The sequence below is a fragment of the Phacochoerus africanus genome, chromosome 9 (genome assembly GCF_016906955.1).
Source record: "Phacochoerus africanus isolate WHEZ1 chromosome 9, ROS_Pafr_v1, whole genome shotgun sequence".
NCBI lineage: Eukaryota > Metazoa > Chordata > Mammalia > Artiodactyla > Suidae > Phacochoerus > Phacochoerus africanus.
The window spans coordinates 37,555,765-37,575,927 of NC_062552.1; the positions used below are offsets into that span (position 1 = coordinate 37,555,765).

General features: G+C 53.8%; 2 protein-coding genes across 3 annotated transcripts; one reads left to right on the forward strand and one right to left on the reverse strand.

The window, feature by feature from the left end:
- Nucleotides 1–520: 520 nt before the first annotated feature.
- On the reverse strand, nt 521–14,959 carry UNC5CL (unc-5 family C-terminal like). Of its 2 annotated transcripts, none has more exons than XM_047796971.1 (9): nt 14,673–14,959; nt 9,087–9,535; nt 7,598–7,898; nt 6,659–6,921; nt 5,852–5,953; nt 5,524–5,591; nt 4,327–4,427; nt 4,065–4,178; nt 521–2,250 (listed from the first exon to the last, which is right to left on the reverse strand). In XM_047796971.1, exons 2-9 carry the CDS (start codon nt 9,472–9,474, stop codon nt 2,028–2,030), a joined length of 1,560 nt encoding a protein of 519 aa, XP_047652927.1. In that variant the 5' UTR covers nt 9,475–9,535; nt 14,673–14,959; the 3' UTR covers nt 521–2,027. The 2 variants fall into 2 exon arrangements, with proteins under 2 accessions (XP_047652927.1, XP_047652926.1); XM_047796970.1 differs by having other exon boundaries at nt 9,087–9,605.
- Nucleotides 14,366–19,902, forward strand: TSPO2 (translocator protein 2). The gene is made up of 4 exons (XM_047796972.1): nt 14,366–14,675; nt 18,767–18,962; nt 19,321–19,462; nt 19,692–19,902. The coding sequence occupies exons 2-4, from the start codon at nt 18,790–18,792 to the stop codon at nt 19,890–19,892; spliced, it is 516 nt and encodes a 171-aa protein (XP_047652928.1). The 5' UTR covers nt 14,366–14,675; nt 18,767–18,789; the 3' UTR covers nt 19,893–19,902.
- Nucleotides 19,903–20,163: the final 261 nt, after the last annotated feature.

Genomic DNA, 20,163 nt, shown 5'->3' on the forward strand with positions numbered 1-20,163 from the left:
TTCCACTGTGCCACAATGGGAACTCCCAGAAGGCTTAAAACTCTTAAAGTGATTTTTTTTTTCCCCAGGGTAGGGAGTAACACAAAATAAAGATGGCTTTGGCTGGTGTGGAAAGCAAAGAAGAGAGAAAATAGGAAAAAAAAAAGGGGGGGGGGGGAAGCCACCTGACTCCGGGGGAGAAAGGTGCCCTTAAGCAGTTCACTCCTGAGCCAAATGAAGAGGGAAGAGGCCAAGGTACCAGCCTGGAGTGGCTGGCAGCCTCTGATGGGGTGGGAGACTAACAGAGGATGGATGGGTTTAGGGGAAGGGAGGTTGGGGGGGCCCCACCCCTAAGGCCTACTTCTAACAGAAAGGGAAGTGAACCTCCCTGACTTAACCATGCTGGACCCAAACAATGTCCATACCGGGAGCCCAGTCTACAAAAGGTTTCCCTCCCACCTGCCCCCATCGCTGAAATTTTACCACATAAAACCATTCACACCCATATCCAAATTCATCCATCTGAGCAAAATACAGTTAGTAGCAAAGAAAGGCAATTTTTGTATTTTATTATACAATATTGTTCATCATAGAAAAAGCTTTGATATTTTTTAATTAAATACAGAAGCAAATTGTTAGTGTTGCCAGAGAGATCATTTGTCTGCCCCTGAAAAAATTAACACCACCTGTTTGCCAACAAAAGCGTTGCTTGAATTGAGTCAAACCCTTTGTTCCCTTTTCTGGACCCAGCCTACCGATCTCTTTTGCTCAACAGCATCTAACACACAGTAGGTGCTGAAGGAATACTTGTTGACTGAATGGGAGGTTCTTTAATCCCTATCCTTTATTTCCTGACCCTACATTGGATCTTGATTCCTAGGGTAAAATCCCCACCCATCCATTCCTAGGGCAGACCGTGCCTTTGACACCTAGCCTTGGTTCACAGACAATAGCCTGAGGGGAATGAATGACTGAGGGTTTCAGAGAGAGAAGGAAACACACAAGGGCAGGTACAAGAACTAGAGACAAAGAGATGCTAAGACAAGGAGTAATAGACAGAGATTCAGGGAGGGAGCCACTCCAGGAGCCAGAGAGAGCAAAACAAAGCCAGATATAAAACTCACACAGTTTGAGATAAAGAGATAAAAAAAAGGTTGGGCAACAATAATAATCTTGAAGTTTCTTTTCAGCTTTGATGCTTTCTGACTGAGGTAATGGCAGAGAGATGGGAAGAGGAGGCAAGGATGGAAAGATAAACAAAGGAAGGCAGATACGACTGCCCATCTTCAGATATGGCCTTGAACCTTTATCCTGCTCTCACCTTATATCCGGCACTGAGCTCCTCAGAGCCTCAGCACCGCGGGGGCATCGCCCTCCTACAGTTAAGACCAGTCACTGTCTTCCCATCCCCCACCGTAAGATCTCTGAACCCATCTTTGCAGGTCCTCTCTCCGACATGCTCCATGAGGCTTTCTCACGGCTCCAGCCCATACTCAGCTCCCTCCCTCCCTTTTCAACTCCTGAAACAGGTCCTTATCCTCTAACCACAGGGCATGTGCTGGTTTAGAGTTCACAAGAGCTCAGGGCACCTCCATTCCCACAAGGCTTGTCAAGGCTCCAAATCCGAGGTCATATATTCCAGGATTCCCCCTGAATTCCCAGTCCAATGCTGGGTATCATTAAGTGCTCAGTGAATACTTGTGGACTGACCACTCCCCCAAGGAATGCCAGCTGGGCACCCTAACAGTCCATTGGACTAGTAAATAGCTTTCCTCCGAGGCTGGCCACGCTGGGACCATCTCCTGGGCTCATGCGCCCCCTGCTGGCCAGAGAGGGATCTGCATGCAAGACAGAAGGTGGAAAAAGTGGTCCGGACAGGAAGGGTGACAATGGCATCCCGCCTCGTGAAGACCCCAGGCACCGCACGAGGGTCCTGATGAGGACAGTGGGCACAGCCAGGAACAGCTGCTGTGTTCTTCCTGGGTGTCAGAGCACATCCACAGCCTCTCGGTGGACAGCGCCCTCGCCCTTGCCCGGTAGCCGGGCGCTTAGAGCTTCTCATCCAGCTCCAGAGCCTGGTTCTCCTGGGCGCCCCCGCGGACTAGGGCTGGGCTGCCGCTCTGTGTCCCGTTCAGGTAGTTCTGGATGACGGAGGCGCAGTCCAGCCGCTCCATGATGGTCATGAGGTAGTGCAGTTCCTGCAAGCTGCCATTCTGCTCCTCAAACAGCTCCAGGATGGCTGCCGCTGGGCTGCGCTGGCAGGACAGGAACCTGGCGGCAGGTGCGGGGGTAGAAGGTGAAAAGAGTGGGGAGATCCACCCTCTCCCCCAGCTCTGGTCAGACTTCTGATCATAGCTCCCACACATTTATTTTTTGGCCATGCCTGAAGCATGCAGAAGTTCCTGGGCCAGGGATCGAACCCAAGCTGCAGGGGTGACAATGTCAGGTCCTTAACCTACTGCGCCACCAGGGAACTCTCCTACAAGTCTTTCCTATTCTTTTTGTTTTAAGTGAGATATATAGTTGACCCTTGAACAACATGGATTTGAACTATGTGGATCCACTTACATGCAGATTTTTCAATAGTAAATCCTGCAGTACCACACAGACCCTGGCTGGTTGAATCTGAGGATGCGGGACTGTGGATATGGAGGGTCAACTCTAAGTTATGCCAGGATATTTGGTTTTTGGTTTCCCACGGCATGTGGAAATTCCTGGGCCAGGGATCAAACCCACGCCACAGTAGCAACCAGAGCTGCTGCTGTGACAACGCCAGATCCTTAACTTTCTTCACCCCAAGAAAACTCCACGTTGTACTAGGACTTTCGACTGCATGCAGAGTCACACCTCTAACCCCCACGTTGGTCAAGGGTCACCTATAATTGACATAAGTGCTTATTCTTGCTTCAGCCATTTCGTGTCTATTTTCAACTTGCTGTGCAATACTGGGCACACGTTATAAGGTCAAAGGAACACTTGCCTTAATTTTTTCACCCTCTCTGTGTCCCTTACTAGAGCGTGACCTCCTGGGTGCTGGGACCATGTCTCATTCATCCTGTATCCCAGTGCTTAGCATCATTTTTCCAGGACATAGCAGGTACTTGGTAAATGCTTAATACATAGGTGATTGTAAAATCTACCCTGTTTTCAGGATCCAGCTCTAATCCCATCTCCAAGGTGAAGTCTTCCCTGACCACTGCCATCATTGTCTGCCTTCTGAGGCTTAACTCAAAATGGGTCTATGGATCTTTCTTGACAGAGACCGTGGCTGCACTGCCCCCATTATTGCTAACATTTATTGAATTGACATGTGCCAAGCCCTCAGCTACATGCTTTACACACATTATCCTATAGTTTGCCGTTCTGCCCCCTCAGGGCACAGCACGTCAAGCACTCAATATGCACCAATGACTTACATGTTAATTGATGCCTTTTTGAATATTTATTGAACACCAGCCCTGAACCAGACATCAGGTACCAGGAATAGAGTGGTAAACAGAAAGATGTCCAAAGCCTTCCAGTGGCGTCCCTTTCACTTCCCCTGCTCTTCTTCTTCCCCCGGCCGTTCCCTTTCTCACCTGCCATGTCCTCTTCTCCTTGTAGCCGTGAGAACAAAGGCTGCTCAGCCCTAACCAACAAGATCACTGTCACAACCCTGTTCTGGGGAATAGGGTGGAGAGTAGCCATTCCTGGCTTGTTGCTTTTTGAGTTGTTGTTTTTTTGTTTTTTGTTTTTGTTTTGTCTTTTTAGGGCCACACCTGCAGCATATGGAAGTTCCTATGCTGGGGGTTGAACTGGAGCTGCAGCTGCCGGCCTACACCACAGCCACAGCAATACCAGATCGGAGCTGCATCTCTGACCTACATCACAGCTCCAGACAACACTGGATCCTTAACCCACTGAGCAAGGTGAGGGATCGAACCTGCATCTTCACGGATGCTAGTCGGGTTCTTAACCCACTAAGCCACAATGGGAATTCCATTCCCTGACTTTTAGGTCACTCCCTCATGTATGGTCCAGTCTCCAAGGGGTCCTGGAACCCCAGTCCACCCTCCACTCCTACTCACAGACCTCGCCCCTCTTACCGGATCTTCATACCGCAAAGCCCCAGGTGGGAGGCCAGGCGGCGCCAGTCGTTGCCAGTGATGCTGTTTGGCTCCAATAACATCTGCAGCCTCTCGAAGAGTTCTGGGGGCAGCCTGAGGTGGGAAAAGGGTGTCCTTGGAGGGGCGCATCAAGAGACCCGACCTGGTTCCACACACACTTCAATGCCACACTGGCCTTGCGAGCCCGGGGGCAGGGATCCCCAACACCCACTGGAAGCAGCCCATGCAGCACCCCCCTCACCTATTGCATGGGGGTGGCTGGGTGACAGGGGGTGGCGCTGCCCAGGATTCCTCCTCCGATGCCTGGAACCTGAGGATCTCCATGTACTTGGTCTCCAAGCCCTGAGCCAGCAGAGGGGCAGGGAACACAAGTAGGGATCATGAGACATCCTGCTGAGCAAGAAGCTGGGGCACCCACCTCCGTTCCTCATGTCCCTCCTCCAGCCTGTCACCCGGTGACACTTACCCAGGAGACACAGCCCCATCCCAACCAGCCTTCTCTACCCTCCGCTTCCCTGACCCCAAACCTCCTGTGTTAAGTTGGCTCACTGAGCACTTTGGGATCTGGGATATGAAGTGAACAAGGTACATCCTAAGACACAGGGAGAAATCCTGGGTGGGGTCAAGGGCAAGGAGGTCATCTAATAATAGAGACACTGAACTTGGGCGTGAGGGCCCCCTTCCTTCATTCCTCCTCTCCTTGGTTCCTCCTCCCTAAGCGATGCCCTGAGGCATCACTACTCTCCAGTAAGATGCCACATAGTTCCCCAAAGACCCTCCAACCCCGATTTCTTCAAGTCTTCCCTCGGGAGGGTGGGTTATATAACTCCCATCTCACCCCCTCCAGATCCCTTCCTGGGTCCCTCTCTGCCTGAAGATACACAGCACCATCTCTCAGATGTAGACCATCTGTCCAAAAAGAAACCCCATTTCTTTTCTTTTTATAGCCGCACCCGGGGCATATGGAAGTTCCCCAGGTTAGGGGTGGAATGGGAGCTGCAGCTGCCAGCCTACGCCACAGCCACAGCAACGCCGGATCTGAGTCACATTCTGCGACCCACACTGCAGCTTGCGGCAACACCAGATCCTTTAACCCACTGAACGAGGCCACATGGACCCTATGTCAGGTTCTTAACTGGCTGAGCCACAACGGGAACTCTAAAACCACTTCTTTTTGACACTCATGCTCCAGTTTGGGAGAAAGTGTTCATCTAGAGTTTGGTTCTTTTACCCTCCTGCTAGATTCATCCATGGATAGATAGGAGTCAGGGATGGAGGGTAACTTGGAGGCCAGGCGGTCTCTGCCACCAGAAGAATGCCCTTGTCACCCGCTTGATTATGTGATTAGAGCCATGCTTCCTGGGCACCAGACTCTCACCCCTTTTGCCCAGGACTCCCCCAGGCCCTGCCCTTCCTCTGCCTCTCAGCTCCAACTCACATCCTGGAAGGTGTGCATGGTGACAATGATCTCATTGGTCAGTGCTGAGCAGTCCTCGTTCTCATTGGCTACAAAGAGGAGACACAGCAGGTGAGAGAGGAAAAGGCCCAGGGGAGGAGAGCCCGGGAGCCAAAGAGACTCCGCAGCAAGGCTTCAGAAATCTGAAACAGACATGCAGCCCACCCCATCTTTCTCTCTGCACAGACATGCTGTGGCCCCTCTTCTTTCAGAGAGGGTCTGAGGTCGTGGGCCAATGAGAAGCTGCAGGGCTCCAGGGTGACCCAGAGAGGAGAGCAGAGGGCAGGTGGGCACAAGGCTCCTAGGCTACCTGCTTTTCTCCGGAAGCAGAAGGAGCGGAAGGGGCACTTTCCATGCCAGATGTGCAGATGCGGAACCAGCTGACAGCTGCTATCATCCACGTTCTCCCAACCTGGGGAGGGGACAGAGAGCAGAGGGCCTCAGAAAGAGGGGCCTTCCGTGGGGGGTTAAGGAGGCCACTCTGTGGCAGGCACTGTGCAGGCCCCTGTGGGGAGGGATCGGGAGGCGCAAAGGCAGCTGGGTGACTCAAGTGGATGGGCGTCCCCAGAACTGGGGCAGGGACCTCGTGAGTGGTCTTCCTTCTACCACCACACACTCCCCCCACCCCCCCCTCGCCTCTGCCCTCCCCTCCACCCCCATCCTCCCTTCCACTACTCCCAGAAGCAGCCACGCACGTGCGCCCCACCCCACACAAAAGCCCTGGGCCCCAGCGTCAATTCCTGAAGCCAACCCACAAAGGAACAAGGGCAGCAAAGACTGGGCCTCCTCGCTAACCTGGCTCCAACCAGCGGAGCAATAGAAACCTCCCCCTCCCTCTCTGTCCTGTGGTTGCAACCCCTCTCCTCCCACCTCCCACCTGCATCACCTGTCCTCCCAAAGGATGGGGCGGAGTAAGCAGCAGAGGGAGGAAGTGAGCAAAGCCTGGGGCTCTGGGAGCAAGAAGCCAGAAGGCCCCTCTGAAGCGGCTGCCTGACCAGGAATCCCAAAAAGAAACTTGGGGTTCCCAGATCTCCGCTGCAGGGGATGCCCGGACCTCTCCCTTGGATGGGCTCCTGATGGCCCCCAAGACCCCCGCCTCAGGCCCTGCCTCCCTCACCCTCCGAGATGTATTTGAGCTTCAGGCACTGGTCCCCTCGGGCCCCGGTGAAGTCAAAGAGCTGGCAGGGCCCGCGCAGGCGCCCGCCGTGCGGTTGCTCGTTGGTCACGGCCCACTGCAGGGCACAGGGCGTGTTGTTGAGGAAGTAGACACGCAGCTGCAGGTGGGTCTGCCCGGGCGCCAGCGGTGAGCAGAACACAGCCAACTGCAGCCACTTTCGAGCTTCCTGGCCTGCGGGCGCCTCCAGCACACAGGTGTAGAGGCTGCGGAGAGGGACGGGACCATGCACCATGCACAGGGGGAGGCTTGGACAACAGCCCACCTGCCACCTGGCTCCCACTGCACTAGGAGGCCTCTGGGAGGGCCTCCAAGGAGACATTCCGGGGCCTGAGTAGGGAGGAACTGGGGCCGAGTGGGAGGCTAGGGGGACGGAAAGTGAATACTGCCACAGTGACCGTCACTGAATGGGGAGAAGAGCTAGCACGGGAAAGAGGGAGGAGGCTCAGGGCCACCATGCATGGCCCTGCTCTGGTCAGTGGATGGAAGGAGACTGGGAGGCAGAAGGGCCTCAGATCCTCAAAAGACAGATATGAGATGGGACAGAGTCGTAGAGAACTGCAGGGGGCAAACTGCCCCAGACAGTTGGCGGACAGTCCTGAACTGGGGCACAGGGAAGTGACAATTTTAGAGACAGAGGTGGCGATAGACAGATCCCCTCTGGACAGAGGACTGGGCTTGAGCTAGACCCTGCTAGACAGACAGAGGGACCCTGGTGGGATGGACCGGGTTGGAGCAAGATAAGCTGCCACAGACACTGGGGCAGAGCGACCAGGAAGGACAAGGGATAAGGGATTTGCAGGCATCTTGGCCAGGTACAGGGGCCAGTCCCCTACAGGGAGGTGAGGCAGAGGCCAACTGAGAAAGAAGGCTGGTGCCTACCTGAAGTGGGAGAGCTGGATGCGACATTCATCCCGGGAGGTGTGGTCCCCCCGCCGCCCCAGCGGCTTCCAGGCCTTGGCGTCTAGCAGGGTGGTATTGCTGCTGTAGGTGCGGGCATGGCTGGGCTGCTGGGCACAGTGCTTGAAGGTGAGGGTGCAGGGCTTCAGGAAGGAGGCCCCATGGGGGCCACAGGCCACCACGGGGCTCACCAGCCCCTGGGCTCGGGACAGCGACGGGGCGTCCGACAGATCCCACACCAGGACCAGTGACACCCGCTCTTGGCGGCCTACAGACACGGCACCTGCGGACGGGGAGAGCTGAGATGCGCCCAGCAGAAGGGGCCTGGGCAGAGTGGGAGAGGGGTGGGGTAGGAGCCCAGGGGAGAGGGTGCCCATGAGGGCACAGGGGAGGCAGGATGGAAGAACAGGGTGGTCACGACTGACCGATCACCCTGATGTAACCAATGATGTAACCCTGAATAAGTCACCTCCCCTTCCTGCAGAGCCGCAGCCAGCTCACGCAGGGCCTCGTGTGAATCTCAAAAGGAGCTCTTCCCCTTATGGGAGACCTGTCATAACATACTGTTCACTAGAACAAGGCCCTTTACCTCCACCTGCCAGGAGGCCCTCAAAAAATATGCCTTATATCCCTCTTAGGAGTCAAGAAAGTCATATTAGGAGTTCCTGTCATGGCTCAGGGGTGATGAATCTGACAAGTATCCATGAGGACACAGGTTCGATCCCTGGTCTCGATCAGTGGATTAAGGATCTGGCATTGCTGTGAGCTGTGGTGTAGGTCACAGGCGTGGCTGTGGCTGTGGTGTAGACTGGCCTCTGCAGCTTCCATTCAACCCCTAGCCTGGGAACTTCCATATGCCCAGGGTGCAGCCCTAAAAAAAGAAAAAAGAAAAGAAAAGAAAAGTCATACTAAACATAACAATTTTTGAAATTATAAAGATGTTAAAAAATAAAAAATAAAATAAATACAAAAAATAAGAAAAAAAATTTATACATATACACAATGGAATATTACTCAGCCATTAAAATGAATGAAATACCAGCATTTTTGGCAACATGGATGGACCTAGAAATTATCATACCAAGTGAAGTCAGCCATACAATGAGTCACCAACATCAAATGCTTTCACTGACATGTGGAATTTGAAAAAAGGACAGACTGAACTTCTTTGCAGAACAGATGCTGACTCACAGACATTGAAAAACTTATGGTCTCCAGAGGAGACAGTTTGGGGGGGTGGGGGGATGTGCTTGGGTTGTGGGATGGAAATCCTGTGAAATTGGATTGTGATGATCATTATACAACTACAGATGTGATAAATTCATTTGAGTAATTTAAAAAATTTTAAAAAAGAAAAAATCTAAAAGAAATTATAAAGAGGTCTCTGAATGATGCGCCCATGGAGTGGGTGCTTTTGTCCAGTCTGCAAGGTGAACAGCCACACGAGGAGGAGGGAGCTGGATGCTGTTACCTGGTGGGATGAGCAGGGAAATGCCGGCGTCCTGGAGCATCAGGCAGCCTCCTCGGTGATCCACCTCTCGAGCCGAAAACACCAAGAGCTTGTGCATCAGCTGACGGACGACGGTCTGGCCTTGGGTGGGCGTGTGCAGCTCCTGGTAGAAGGCCACCATCTCCTGCAGCATGGCTGGCGGGCCCTGCCTGGGGGACTCATTTTCCGGTAGGGGAGCGGGATGGATGGATGCCGGTTCCTCTTGGCTCTCCGGCTTCCAGCAGGCGCCCAGCAACCGGCGAGGACAGCGCCATCGAAGGCACTGGACCAGAAGGACGGCGCTCGCCACCGGAACCCCCACCAGCAGTAGGAACTGGGCAGGTTGGAAGGAACTCTCATGGGCGCACATCCGCCTGGTCACTTAATGCTGCCAGTTCCCCTGCTCCCCCGTGCCAGCCGAGGTCAAGGGCCTGAGGGAAAGGAGTCCGTGCCAGGGAAGCCTTTTCAAATTGTGGAGTCAGGACTTTGGCTTCCAAGTGGCTGCAATGAGGGAGCAAACTGTCCTTATTCCAGTGCACCCCACACACCTCAATTCCTTTAACAGAACCTCACCTATCTCTCTTCCTCACGAACCTGCCATAGGGAGCTCCCTTTGTGGCACAACAGAAATGAATCCCACTAGTATCCACAAGGATGCAGATTTGATCCTGGCTTCCCTCAGTGGGTCAGAGATCCAGCATTGCCGTGGCTGTGGTGTAGGCCCATGGCGGCTGCAGCCTCAATTCAACCTCTAGCCTGGGAACCTCCATATACTACAGGTGCAGCCCTAAAAAGCAAAAAGAAAAAAAAAGAACTTGCCATGCCTTCCTATGACCTAGTACATCAAATTAATCTCCCGTGAGACAGAGCTTGAGTTTGGAATTAAAGCATGTGAATTCAAAGGCCACCTTGGGGAGCTCCTACTGTGCCTCAGTGGAAACGAATCTGAGTAGTATCCATGAGGATTTAGGTTCAATCCCTGGCCTCGCTCAGTGGGTTAAGGATCCAGTATTGCCATAAGCTGTGGTATAGGTCGCAGATGCGACTCAGATCTGGCATTGCTGTGGCTGTGGTGTGGGCTGGCAGTTGTAGCTCCAATTCACCCCTAGCCTGGGAACTTCCATATGCCGTAGCTGTGGCTCTAAAAAGCAAACAACAACAACAAAAAGGCCACCTTGGTCACTGGCTGAGTGAGCTTGTCATATTGCTTTATGTGCCTCAGTTTGCTCAGCTGTCAGAACAGCTCCCTTCATCTACACGGGCTGATACAGGCAAATCTTAAAAATAGAAAAGTACGAGCTCCCGCGGTGGCACAATGGGGTGGCCGTGCCGTGGGAGCATTGGGATGCAGGTTTGATCCCCGGCCTGGCACAGTGGGTTAAGGATCCCACGTGGCGGCAGCTGCAGCTTAGGTCACAGCTGCAGCTTAGTTCGCAACTGCAGCTTGGATGTGATCCCTGCCCTGGGAACTCCATATGCCGTGGGGCAGCCAAAACAGAAAAAAAAAAAAAAAAAAACCAGTAGAAAAGCCAAGTCACAAAGAGCTCGACATCCTCTGTCTCATTAATGTAAGAAACAAAGCTGTACACAAGGACAGATACACATTTATGGAGACAGATGCGAATGACAGAGAAAGGCCTGAAGCTGGGCTGCGTCATAAAAATGTAATTGAGCCCCAGATGTGCTTTTAAATGTTCTAGGGGCCACCTTAAAAAAGTAAAAAAGAAACAGGAGACATTCGTTTTAATAATATATTTTATGTAACCTAATGTATTCAAAATGTTACCATTTTGACAGGTAATCAATATAAAATTGTTGAGATAGTTTACATTCTTTTCTCACACTGAGCCTTTGTGTGAGTTTTACACCCACAGCACCTTGCAGTTGGGACTTGCTTTATGTCACAGGCTCAGGAGCTGCCCTGCTAGTGATTCCTGTGTTGGACAGGGCAGCTCAGGAGGATAACCTTCCCACCGGCCATTACTGGAATAGAGGAGAAAACAGGTGGCTGGAGGAGGTGAACAAAGGTTTTCTATTTTCTTAAACGTTTTTCCTGTAGTCTTCACATTTTTCACACCAAGCATGTCTTTATATTAACTTCGTAATTTTTTTTTTTTTTTGTCCACACCCACAGCATGCAGAAAGTCCCAGGCAGGGATTGAACCCAAGACCTGAACCACAGCAGTGACAATGCTGGATCTTTAACCACTAGGCCACCAGGGAAGTCCTATAATTCTTTTTAAAAGCTAGTAAAATTAGTGGGAAAAAAAAATAGGAGTTTCCACTATGGCCCAAGGGGTTAGGAACCTGATGGCAGCAGCAGATTGATCCAACACAGGATCAATCCCCAGGCCAGCATAGTGGGTTAAAAGGTCTGTAGGTTGAAGCTGGGGCTGGGATTCAGTCCCTGGCCCAGGAACTTCCAGGTGCATAGGGTATGGCCATTAAAAAAAAGAAAGTGAAAAAAATAGCCTCTCTGAATGACTGTGAAGATGGCGTGAGATCATGTGAAAAGCGTTCGTGGATGACAAACCCCTGTCCAAATATGTGGGCTTATTTGTGCTCCTCCTTCTGCCAGAAAGGTTGGAAGGTGGCCCATAGGGATACGTAAAATGCAAGAGTAACGGAAATTAGGAGTTTCCTTCGTGACTCGGTGGTTAATGAAGCTGACTAGGATCCATGAGGATGAGGGTTTGATCCCAGGCCTCGCTCAGTGGGTTAAGGATCCAGCGTTGCAGTGAGCTGCAGTGTGGGTCGAAGACGTGGCTCAGATCCAGCGTTGCTGTGGCTGTGGCGCAGGCTGGCAGCTATAACTCCGATTGGACCCCTAGCCTGGGAACCTCCATATGCCACAAGTGGGGCTCTAAGAAGCAAAAAAAGAAAAAGAAAAAAAAAGAGTAACAAAAGTTAAAAGTGGAAGCAAAAAGAGAAAGAAAAACAAAGATGAAGGTCTCCAGGGAGGCCCACGTGCTTCCCAGCCTCATACTGGGCCCAGGCCTTCCAGCAGCTTCCCTGTAGAGGTGTCAGCTCTTCCCCAGGCCCTCCAGAATCTACTGCCTCCCCCTCCTACTTTCCCTCTTCCTCCCTTAATTTCCACCACCCCGACCAGACCAGCCACCTCACATGTCATTAATCCCAGCCTCTGGCCTCTGTTCCTGCTGTTCTCTGCTTCCCCCCCACCTCCTCCCCCACCACCTGCCTCATCTACCCACCTGGACCACACCTGCATCACTAGTACACACACACACACACACACACACACACACAGCTCCTGCTTGCCTGCCCTTGACTGTCTCACCCTCCAAGATCTCTCACCGCTGCCTTCCCACCACGCTGAGTAGCTTTTGCCCACATGCTGTCATGTGTGGTTTTTCCCACTCAAAGGACCAATTTCTGAGCAAGTGCTCTGTACCAGGCACAGTGGGAAGTTCAGTGCTGCCAATGGTGGCATCTTATTCGGCTCTCCAGGAGCTTCTGAGGTCGTGGGATCCATTCACTCTGAGGGTGAGGTCTGTGAGACACCACAGCCGTCTTCAACGTCCCCAGGGTCCCCGCGGTGGAATCCCTAGGATCCGAACTAGAAAAGCTCTTGGATTCCCACCCTCCACTCCCTTCACTCACGCCTTGCCCCAGGCCTCCCGCTCCTTCCTTGCCCACCTTCTTCCTTTCTTCCTTCTCTGCGGGACCCATGAAACCTGAGCTCCCTTCCTAGATTCCCCGGACAGGGCCAAATCTCCCCTGTATCCTCAGGACTGAGCACTGGGGCTGGATCTGTTTCCCTGGGGAACCCATTGAAAATGTAGACAAGGGAGTTCGCATCGTGGCTCCATGAACCCAACTAGGATCCATAAGGACACAGGTTCGAGCCCTGGCCTCCCTCAGGGGGTTAAGGATCCGGCGTTGCCATGAGCTGTGGTGTAGGTCGCAGACGCAGCTCAGATCCTGAGTTGCTGTGGCTGTTGGTGTAGGCTGGCAACTGCAGCTCCATTTCGACCCCTAGCCTGGGAACTTCCATATGCCAGGTGCAGCCCTAAAAAGACAAAAAAAGAAAATGTAGACAAGAATCGAAAGAGTAGCATTGCTCCCCTAGCCTTAAAAATCCAACTCTGGGGTGTGTGGCTCTGGTGGAGCCCACCCATGAAGTAGCAAGCTGGCAATGCCCCAGATCCGGTTGGAATGGGGGGGTCAGAGCTGCTGGCTTCCCTTTCATTTGCAGCCAATCCTTCTGGTCCCTCCACTGTAAAGTTAATTGGAATTATAACTGTAATCATAGTAGCTAACGTCCAAGGAGCTCTACTCCGTGCCAGGGTGTTAAAGCGCTCTACGTGGCCGAGCTCATTGGAGCCTCACAGCGACTTTATGAACTAGCTGTTATTTTTATCTCCATTTCACAGATAAGGAAGCCAAGTTTTCTCTCCCCTCCCAGTGGGGACAGAGGGTAGAAGATTAAGCTGCAACTGAAGGCAGAAGGGAAGGATGAGCAGAGACGACAAGAGCTTCCAGAAACACCCCCTTTCCCTTACTCTGCCCCTTCTGTTCCCCCCCCCCCGGGGGGGGTCTCTTCCTGTCCACTGCCAGAGGAAATGAAGTTGGAAGAGAGAGACACAAAGATAAATCGAAGAAACAATAAATAGAAGGAGCTGAAGGCACATCCTTGGTGCCACAGCAAGTGATACCCCCCTACCCTGTGCCCACCAAGGTGCCAGATATGGGGAAAGAAATGGGGGGGCTCGCTGTTTCTATAGCAACAACCTTCCCCTGACACCTCCAAAGACCAGAATCAAATCCCCTGCACCCCATTGGGTGGCCCAGCGGAGTTCCCTTGTCTACCCTTCCAATCGGGAGGGTGTCTCACAGCGCCCCATTCATTATGGGTTCTGGAGCAGGTTAACTCCTTCCCCTCTAGCTTGGCCCCCCTTCTCCAAGACTGACAGCTCTCTATCCTCCCCTTAGCCCCAGGAGGGGGAAGGGTCGATCGTCTACAGCACAGCAACCAGGTCAGTGCAGACCGGAGCCCCCTCACCCCAGCCCCACGCCTGACTCTTTATTAACCCCGCCTCCAGTTTGCCTTGTCCTAGCCCCAGGATCATCCTGGGTAGCACTCTCCGCAGATGGGGGGCCTTAAGGATGCCACCATCACCTGTCCCTGGGGAATCGCCTCCTCCACCACAAGGATCTAGGCTCCTGGGCCAAAGCCCTGCTCTTATCCTTTAAGGAAACACTCAACTCTTCTCCCATGTCACCAGTTCCTATTGCGTCAATTCAATCCCTGAACCGTCTCTAGTTAGTGAAGGATCTAAATTGTACTGCGATGAATGAGTCCAAACCTAAGTCCTAGGCAGCATTCATCAGCCCAGTTTATATTCTCGTAGTGCTGACCCCTGGTCCTCACATGCCCTGGGCAGTGGCCCTCCCTCAAGCCCCTTTCTCCTCGCCTCCTCCAGTGCAGGGTCTCCACACTCTGCCAGGTCCGGCTGAGCGGGCCAGGCTCCTCCCCTGAGCCCCAGGTGGCCCCGTCGTCGGAATACCCAACCCTCCCCCAGCTGCACCAGGGGGTGCTCCCCTTACCGGGTAAGTGCTCCCAGAGGCTGCCGGCTTGTCCAGGAACAGGAGTTCCTTCTCTGAGAAATAGAGAGGTCAGCCTGACCCTGTCACCAGGCCAGCAGACAAGTGGAGGTGGGCGGGGAATCCAGGCGGGTGTGGCCTGGCGCTTTCCGCTTCCCGGCAGAGCCCTGGCCCCCGACGCCCTAAAGGAGGGTGGGGGACTCTGTCCCTGTCTGTTGGCAAAGTCCAGCCAAGGTGAGGGAGTAGCTGGGGATCCCATAAGTCAGTGGACTTAGCAGTCTAGGTCTGGAAGGGAGGGGACAGAGGGGACAACCTGGGTACAGGGGAAACCTCCCCACAGTGCCCTCTGCTGGTCAGTGCCGTCCCTAGCCGGAGGCTATTGAAAAGGCACAAGGTAAGAGGAACCCTAGCCAGAGCTTCTCAGACTGTAGTGTGTACACAAACCACCAGAGGGACCAGGGACCGTGTTAGAATGCGGGTTCTGATCCTGTAGGTGTGGGTGGGGCCTGATGTTCTACATCTTATAAGCCAGTGATGCCACTGCGGCCTGTCCAGGGAGCTTAGACCATGCCTAGTCCCACCCCTTCCTGCACAGTATGATGGTGGAAGCACTCAGGGAGTTAATGACCCACAAGTTGCTGGCAGCCTTGGGACGTACCCATATCAGCTCCCTACCCAAGGCTCTTTCCATGGCCCACATGGATGCTGCCACCTAGGGGAGAACGCTTGCCAGCCTATCCTTCCTTAGACACTGCCACTGGAGTGAGATCTCTGTGTACAGAGGGATTTTTTTTCTAGCTGTTTGCTCTGTATCCTCAGCTCCTGGTATAGCCCAATCCATAGCAGGTGTTCAATAAAAGTTTGAATGAGGGAATTCCCACTATAGCACCATGAGGTAAGGATCTCACTGCAGGGAACTGCTGTTGTGGTGCAGTGGAAACAAATCAGACTAGTAACCATGCGGTTTTGGGTTCGATCCCTGGCCATGCTCAGTGGGTTAAGGACCCAGCATTGCCATGAGCTGTGGTGTAGGTCGCAGATGTGGCTTGAATCTTGAGTTGCTGTGGCTGTGGCGTAGGCTGGTGGCTACAGCCTAATTGGACCCCTAGCCTGGGAACCTCCATATGCTGCAGGCACGGCCATAAAAAGAACAAAAAAAAATTTTTTTAAATAAATAAAGACTTGGATGAATGAGTGAGCCAGATGAGAGGAAAGAGGAAGTACTTTGGAGCCAGACTGCCAGCCCTGAACCTGGTGACCCACCTGCGGGCTGTGCCATCGGAGGCCCATTGCTCAACCCCTCTGAGTCTCCCTTCCCCTGCCTATCAAATGCACATAATAGTATTTACCTCGTGAGGCATAATGATGGCCATTATTGAGCTAATCAAGTGCGTACCACGACATGGTTGCTCGGTAAGTGGTAACTTGTCCCCGTGGTCTGGCATCCAGCAGCAGAGGAAGCATGTAAACTCCCCCAGCCCCACAGTGATTGTCTTTGCAGAAAATAAGTAACTAATTGCTGCTGCTTTGGTCTTAGCTAATGATTCTCCAGCCTCTTGTCCTGGACTGCAAACCCCAGCCCTCTTCGGCCTTTCTGGGAGAAGGGGATAAACCCCTCTAAAGGGTGCCCAGGTCCCCAAAGGGGACGGAAGGGGCAAGGGAATGTTGGAGAGCGGCCAACCTGAAGAGGGGACCTCACGCCTAAAGGACCAGCAAGGAGCAGGTGCTCAGAACTGTGATAGAGACGAAGAGGGAAGGTGTGAGTCTTTGCTGAGCAAATTCTGTCTGAGTCACACAGGATGCTGCCTTCTCCTCTGAGTCATGAGTTTCTGGGGGTTTGTGCAACATCTGTCAAGTTTGATTCCAGGCCAGGAACAGCCATGCCCACTAGCAGGCTGTAACTGGAGGCCGTGACTACTTCTCATGAGACCGTCTCTGAAGCTGGTGCTTGCCTCACCTGGGAACAGCCCCAGTTATAGGAGGGTCCTAGGAAAATGTGAGGGTCCCTGCCACCCCTGTGGACCCAAAGCTGGTTCCTAGGGTGCAGAGATCATAGGTACCAGTAGGCTCTCAGCCAGGTGTTCAACTGTCTCTGGAGGTACGGGTCTCATAGTGCCAAAGCCCCAACCAGCCCCTCAAGGGTCCTCTCCAGATCAGGGGACCCCTGCTGAAAGGAACCATTTCTAGGGAGTTCCCATTGTGGCTCAGAGGTAACGACCCGACTAGTATCCATGAGGATGTGGGTTTGATCCCTGACCGCCTTCAGTGGGTTAAGGATCCTGCGTTGCCATGAGTTGCAGTGTAGTTTGCAGACACTGCTTGGATCTGGTGTTGCTATAGCTGTGGTGTAGGCTGGCAGCTATAGCTCTGATTCGACCCCTAGCCTGGGAACTTCCATATGCTACAGGTGAGGCCCTTAAAAAAGCAAAAAAAAAAAAAAAAGAGAGAGAGAGAAAGAAAAAGAAAGAAGCTTTCTGGACTATATGCAGGCAACAACCTGGACTCCCCAGCCAATGTCATCACCCTTGTCACTGGAGAAAGGCTGGGAGCCTCCCTCCACCCTTTTCCCCACCCCCACCCTCCTCTGCCCGCCACACCATACATCATCGGGCCCTCAGTCTGGGAGGTGTGCTGCCAGAGGTAAGGGGAACCCAGGCCTGGGAAGAAATAAAGAGACACCAGAAGGAGACAGAATAGCAAAAAAGGATTGGAGGGGGAGGGGAAGGCCTCCAACGGAATAGAAAAATAGAAAACACAGAGATAGACAGGATGACAGAAGGTGAAGAAGCGAATGCTGAAGAGCAGAGAAAGATAAATAGAAAGATGTGTAGGAGGCGGGCTGGTTGGCCCTGTCCCCAGAGCCTCCAGGACATGTTCATGGACCCTTGACAGGAAAGGATGGAGTTGGCAGTCACTCCCGACACGGAGAAAAGCCACATTTGTTTTCCTTCTAATCTGTCCATCGTAAAGAGGAGGCTGAAATATCAGGGCAAAAGGGAAGCATGATATTGGGTGGGGGCCTCAGGCAGGAGCGGGTCTCTGCATCATCCCACATGCGAATGACATATAAAGCAAAATGCAAATGAGCGTGGCGACTTTTTCATCAAAGACCAGGCAGCCGTTTCCTTGAGAAGTCAGGCCACAAGAAATCTAGGTGCTGGTATGTGTGAGCCCCCAGACCCCCTGGAAGCTGAGTGACCAGGGGGGAACCTCCCCCAGCCCCTCAGGTGCCGGTGAGAGCTTCTGAGACAGGGACACACAGTGTCACTCAGCTGAGTTTGAATTAGGGCAGGAGCTCAGGCAGAGTGGGCCCCTGGAGTTGGCAGGTCTGGTACAGTGAGATAAGTCCGGGGCAGACAGGCTGGACGATTCTGGACTGGAAAAGACCCCCAGGGATCTCTGGCTCCTGCCTCTGCCAGACGTGGTTCTTCTGGGTGGGTTATGGCAGCGAGGCTGCGTTCTTGTCCCCATCAAGGGCCTGGCTAGATGCCACCTGCTGCGGGAGTCAGAAAAAATGGGCAAGGCCTGGACAGGGACCCAGGAGTCAGACCCACGTTGCGGGAGAGGAGTCTTCACTAAGAAGCAGTTATCACTACTGGCTGGTCCACTCCCAGTGCCCAGTGAGTGCTGAGGACAGAGTAAGGCCATGGATGATGGAAAAGGGGAAGGCGGCGTGACTCAGAGGAGGGTCTGGGAGCCCACCTGATGGGACTACACCTCCTGTGAGCCACCCAGGCTGGGGAGCACTGTCGGGTAGGCGGGACAGATGTGGAGACGGGGAAGGACTAGCAGAAGTTCCCCCATTAGCCTGCTCTCTGCCTCCCCAGGTTTTTTGGGGGAGGGCGGCTTTTTAGGGCCACACCAGCAGCATATGGAGGTTCCCAGGCTAGGAGTTGAATCAGAGCTGCAGCTGGCGGCCTGCACCAGAGCCACAGCCGTGCAGGATCCGAGCCACATCTGTGACCTACACCACAGCTCATGGCAACACCAGATCCTTAACCCACTGAGCGGGGCCAGGGATCAAACTCCATTCCTTGTGGATACTAGTCTGGTTGGTTACCACTGAGCCACAACAGGAACCCCCTCTGCCTCCCCAGATTTTGCCTCTGGCGGGGGGAGAATGCAGCCTCAAGGGGTTGCCTTCGTGGCCCTGCCGCTCCTGGGACCCACCCTGGTCTGGCTGCTCACCCATCGGTGGATGTCTGGTTGGTGTGACAACCTGAGGAAGCCGCCCTGGTACCCATCCCATAGAGCCCTGCTGCTGGTGTGGACGGCTTTCTACTCTCTCACAGGGTGAGCACCTGTTTCCCAGGCCATGGGGTAGAAACAAGCCCCCTCGCTCCAAACTGCTGCTGCGTGCTGACCCAGAGAGGGCTGGTACCTCATCTTGCCTCTTCTGGGGGGGTCCCCTCTGTGCCTGCCTGGGATTCCAGCCCATCCTCCTCTTCTTCTCTCTCCCCTCCCCCACCCCACCTTGCCCACCTGCCCCCACACCTCCATCCTGGCTTTCAAATGACACCTAGACCCACCAATCTCCATTTCAACCCATGAGGATTCCCTCTTGGTAACCAAAAGGCTTTATGCCAGAGGGCTTCCTCCACGCACCACAGAACCCCCTTCTCTGAGCGTTTCCACCACCATCTCTCCACAGCTATGCCTCCTACCTGGTGTGGAAGGAGCTGGGAGGGGGCCTGGGGTGGCCCCTGGCCCTGCCCCTTGGCCTCTATGCTGTGCAGCTTGCCGTCAGCTGGACCGTCCTGATCCTCTTTTTCGCGGCCCACAGCGCAGGTCTGGTAAGACACAGCGCTCGGTGGTAGAGTCCGGTAGGGGATGGTGAGCCCGAGGGGCCCCAGGAGCAGAGATCAGGCAGGTGGATCAGGTGCGGGCAGGTACCGGCGGGGCCAACTTCTCTGAGCTTCTGTGTCCTGCACAGAGCACTGGGGACTTGGCTCGCTGGGTCCAGGGTGCCTCGGAAAGGCCAGTTCCCAGGGCAGCCGGCCTGACTGCCCTGCCCCTGCCCAGGCCCTGCTGCACCTGCTGCTGCTCTTCGGACTGGTGGTGAGCATGGCACTGATCTGGCACCCCATCAACAAGCTGGCTGCCCTGCTCCTGCTGCCCTACCTGGCCTGGCTCACCGTGACCACTTCCATCACCTACCGCCTGTGGAGGGACAGCCTTTGTCCAGGGCACCAGCCTCGGCTCATGGGGGAGAAGAACGACTGAGGCATTGGGGTTAGGGGTGGGGGGGCGGGGGCACGCAGCGGAGAGGAGGGAGGGCGAGGGCTTGATGCGTTCCTGAAAGTGACGGCCCCCAGTGTGGCCACCGTCCAGGGTGCCCTGGTGCCACTTTCCATTAGCATTCAGAGACCCTGGGAAAGAGGGAGGAAACATTTTACCCAGAGTGTAAATGAATAAATCCTATACCAATAAGAATTAGTTTAGCAGTGTCAATGAATTCGGTCCTAGTTAACTGAGAGGGTATGATGTGAAATGT

Excerpts from the sequence above, each read along its gene's own strand:
- UNC5CL (XM_047796971.1), bottom strand. The coding sequence starts at position 9,474 with ATGTGCGCCCATGAGAGTTCCTTCCAACCTGCCCAGTTCCTACTGCTG. Across the intron at positions 7,899-9,086 it reads TTCCCTGCTCATCCCACCAG|GTGCCGTGTCTGTAGGCCGC; the intron begins GTAACAGCATCC and ends CCCCGTCCGCAG. Across the intron at positions 4,179-4,326 it reads CAGCCACCCCCATGCAATAG|GCTGCCCCCAGAACTCTTCG; the intron begins GTGAGGGGGGTG and ends TTCCCACCTCAG.
- TSPO2 (XM_047796972.1), top strand. The coding sequence starts at position 18,790 with ATGCAGCCTCAAGGGGTTGCCTTCGTGGCCCTGCCGCTCCTGGGACCC. Across the intron at positions 18,963-19,320 it reads GCTTTCTACTCTCTCACAGG|CTATGCCTCCTACCTGGTGT; the intron begins GTGAGCACCTGT and ends ATCTCTCCACAG. Across the intron at positions 19,463-19,691 it reads CGGCCCACAGCGCAGGTCTG|GCCCTGCTGCACCTGCTGCT; the intron begins GTAAGACACAGC and ends GCCCCTGCCCAG.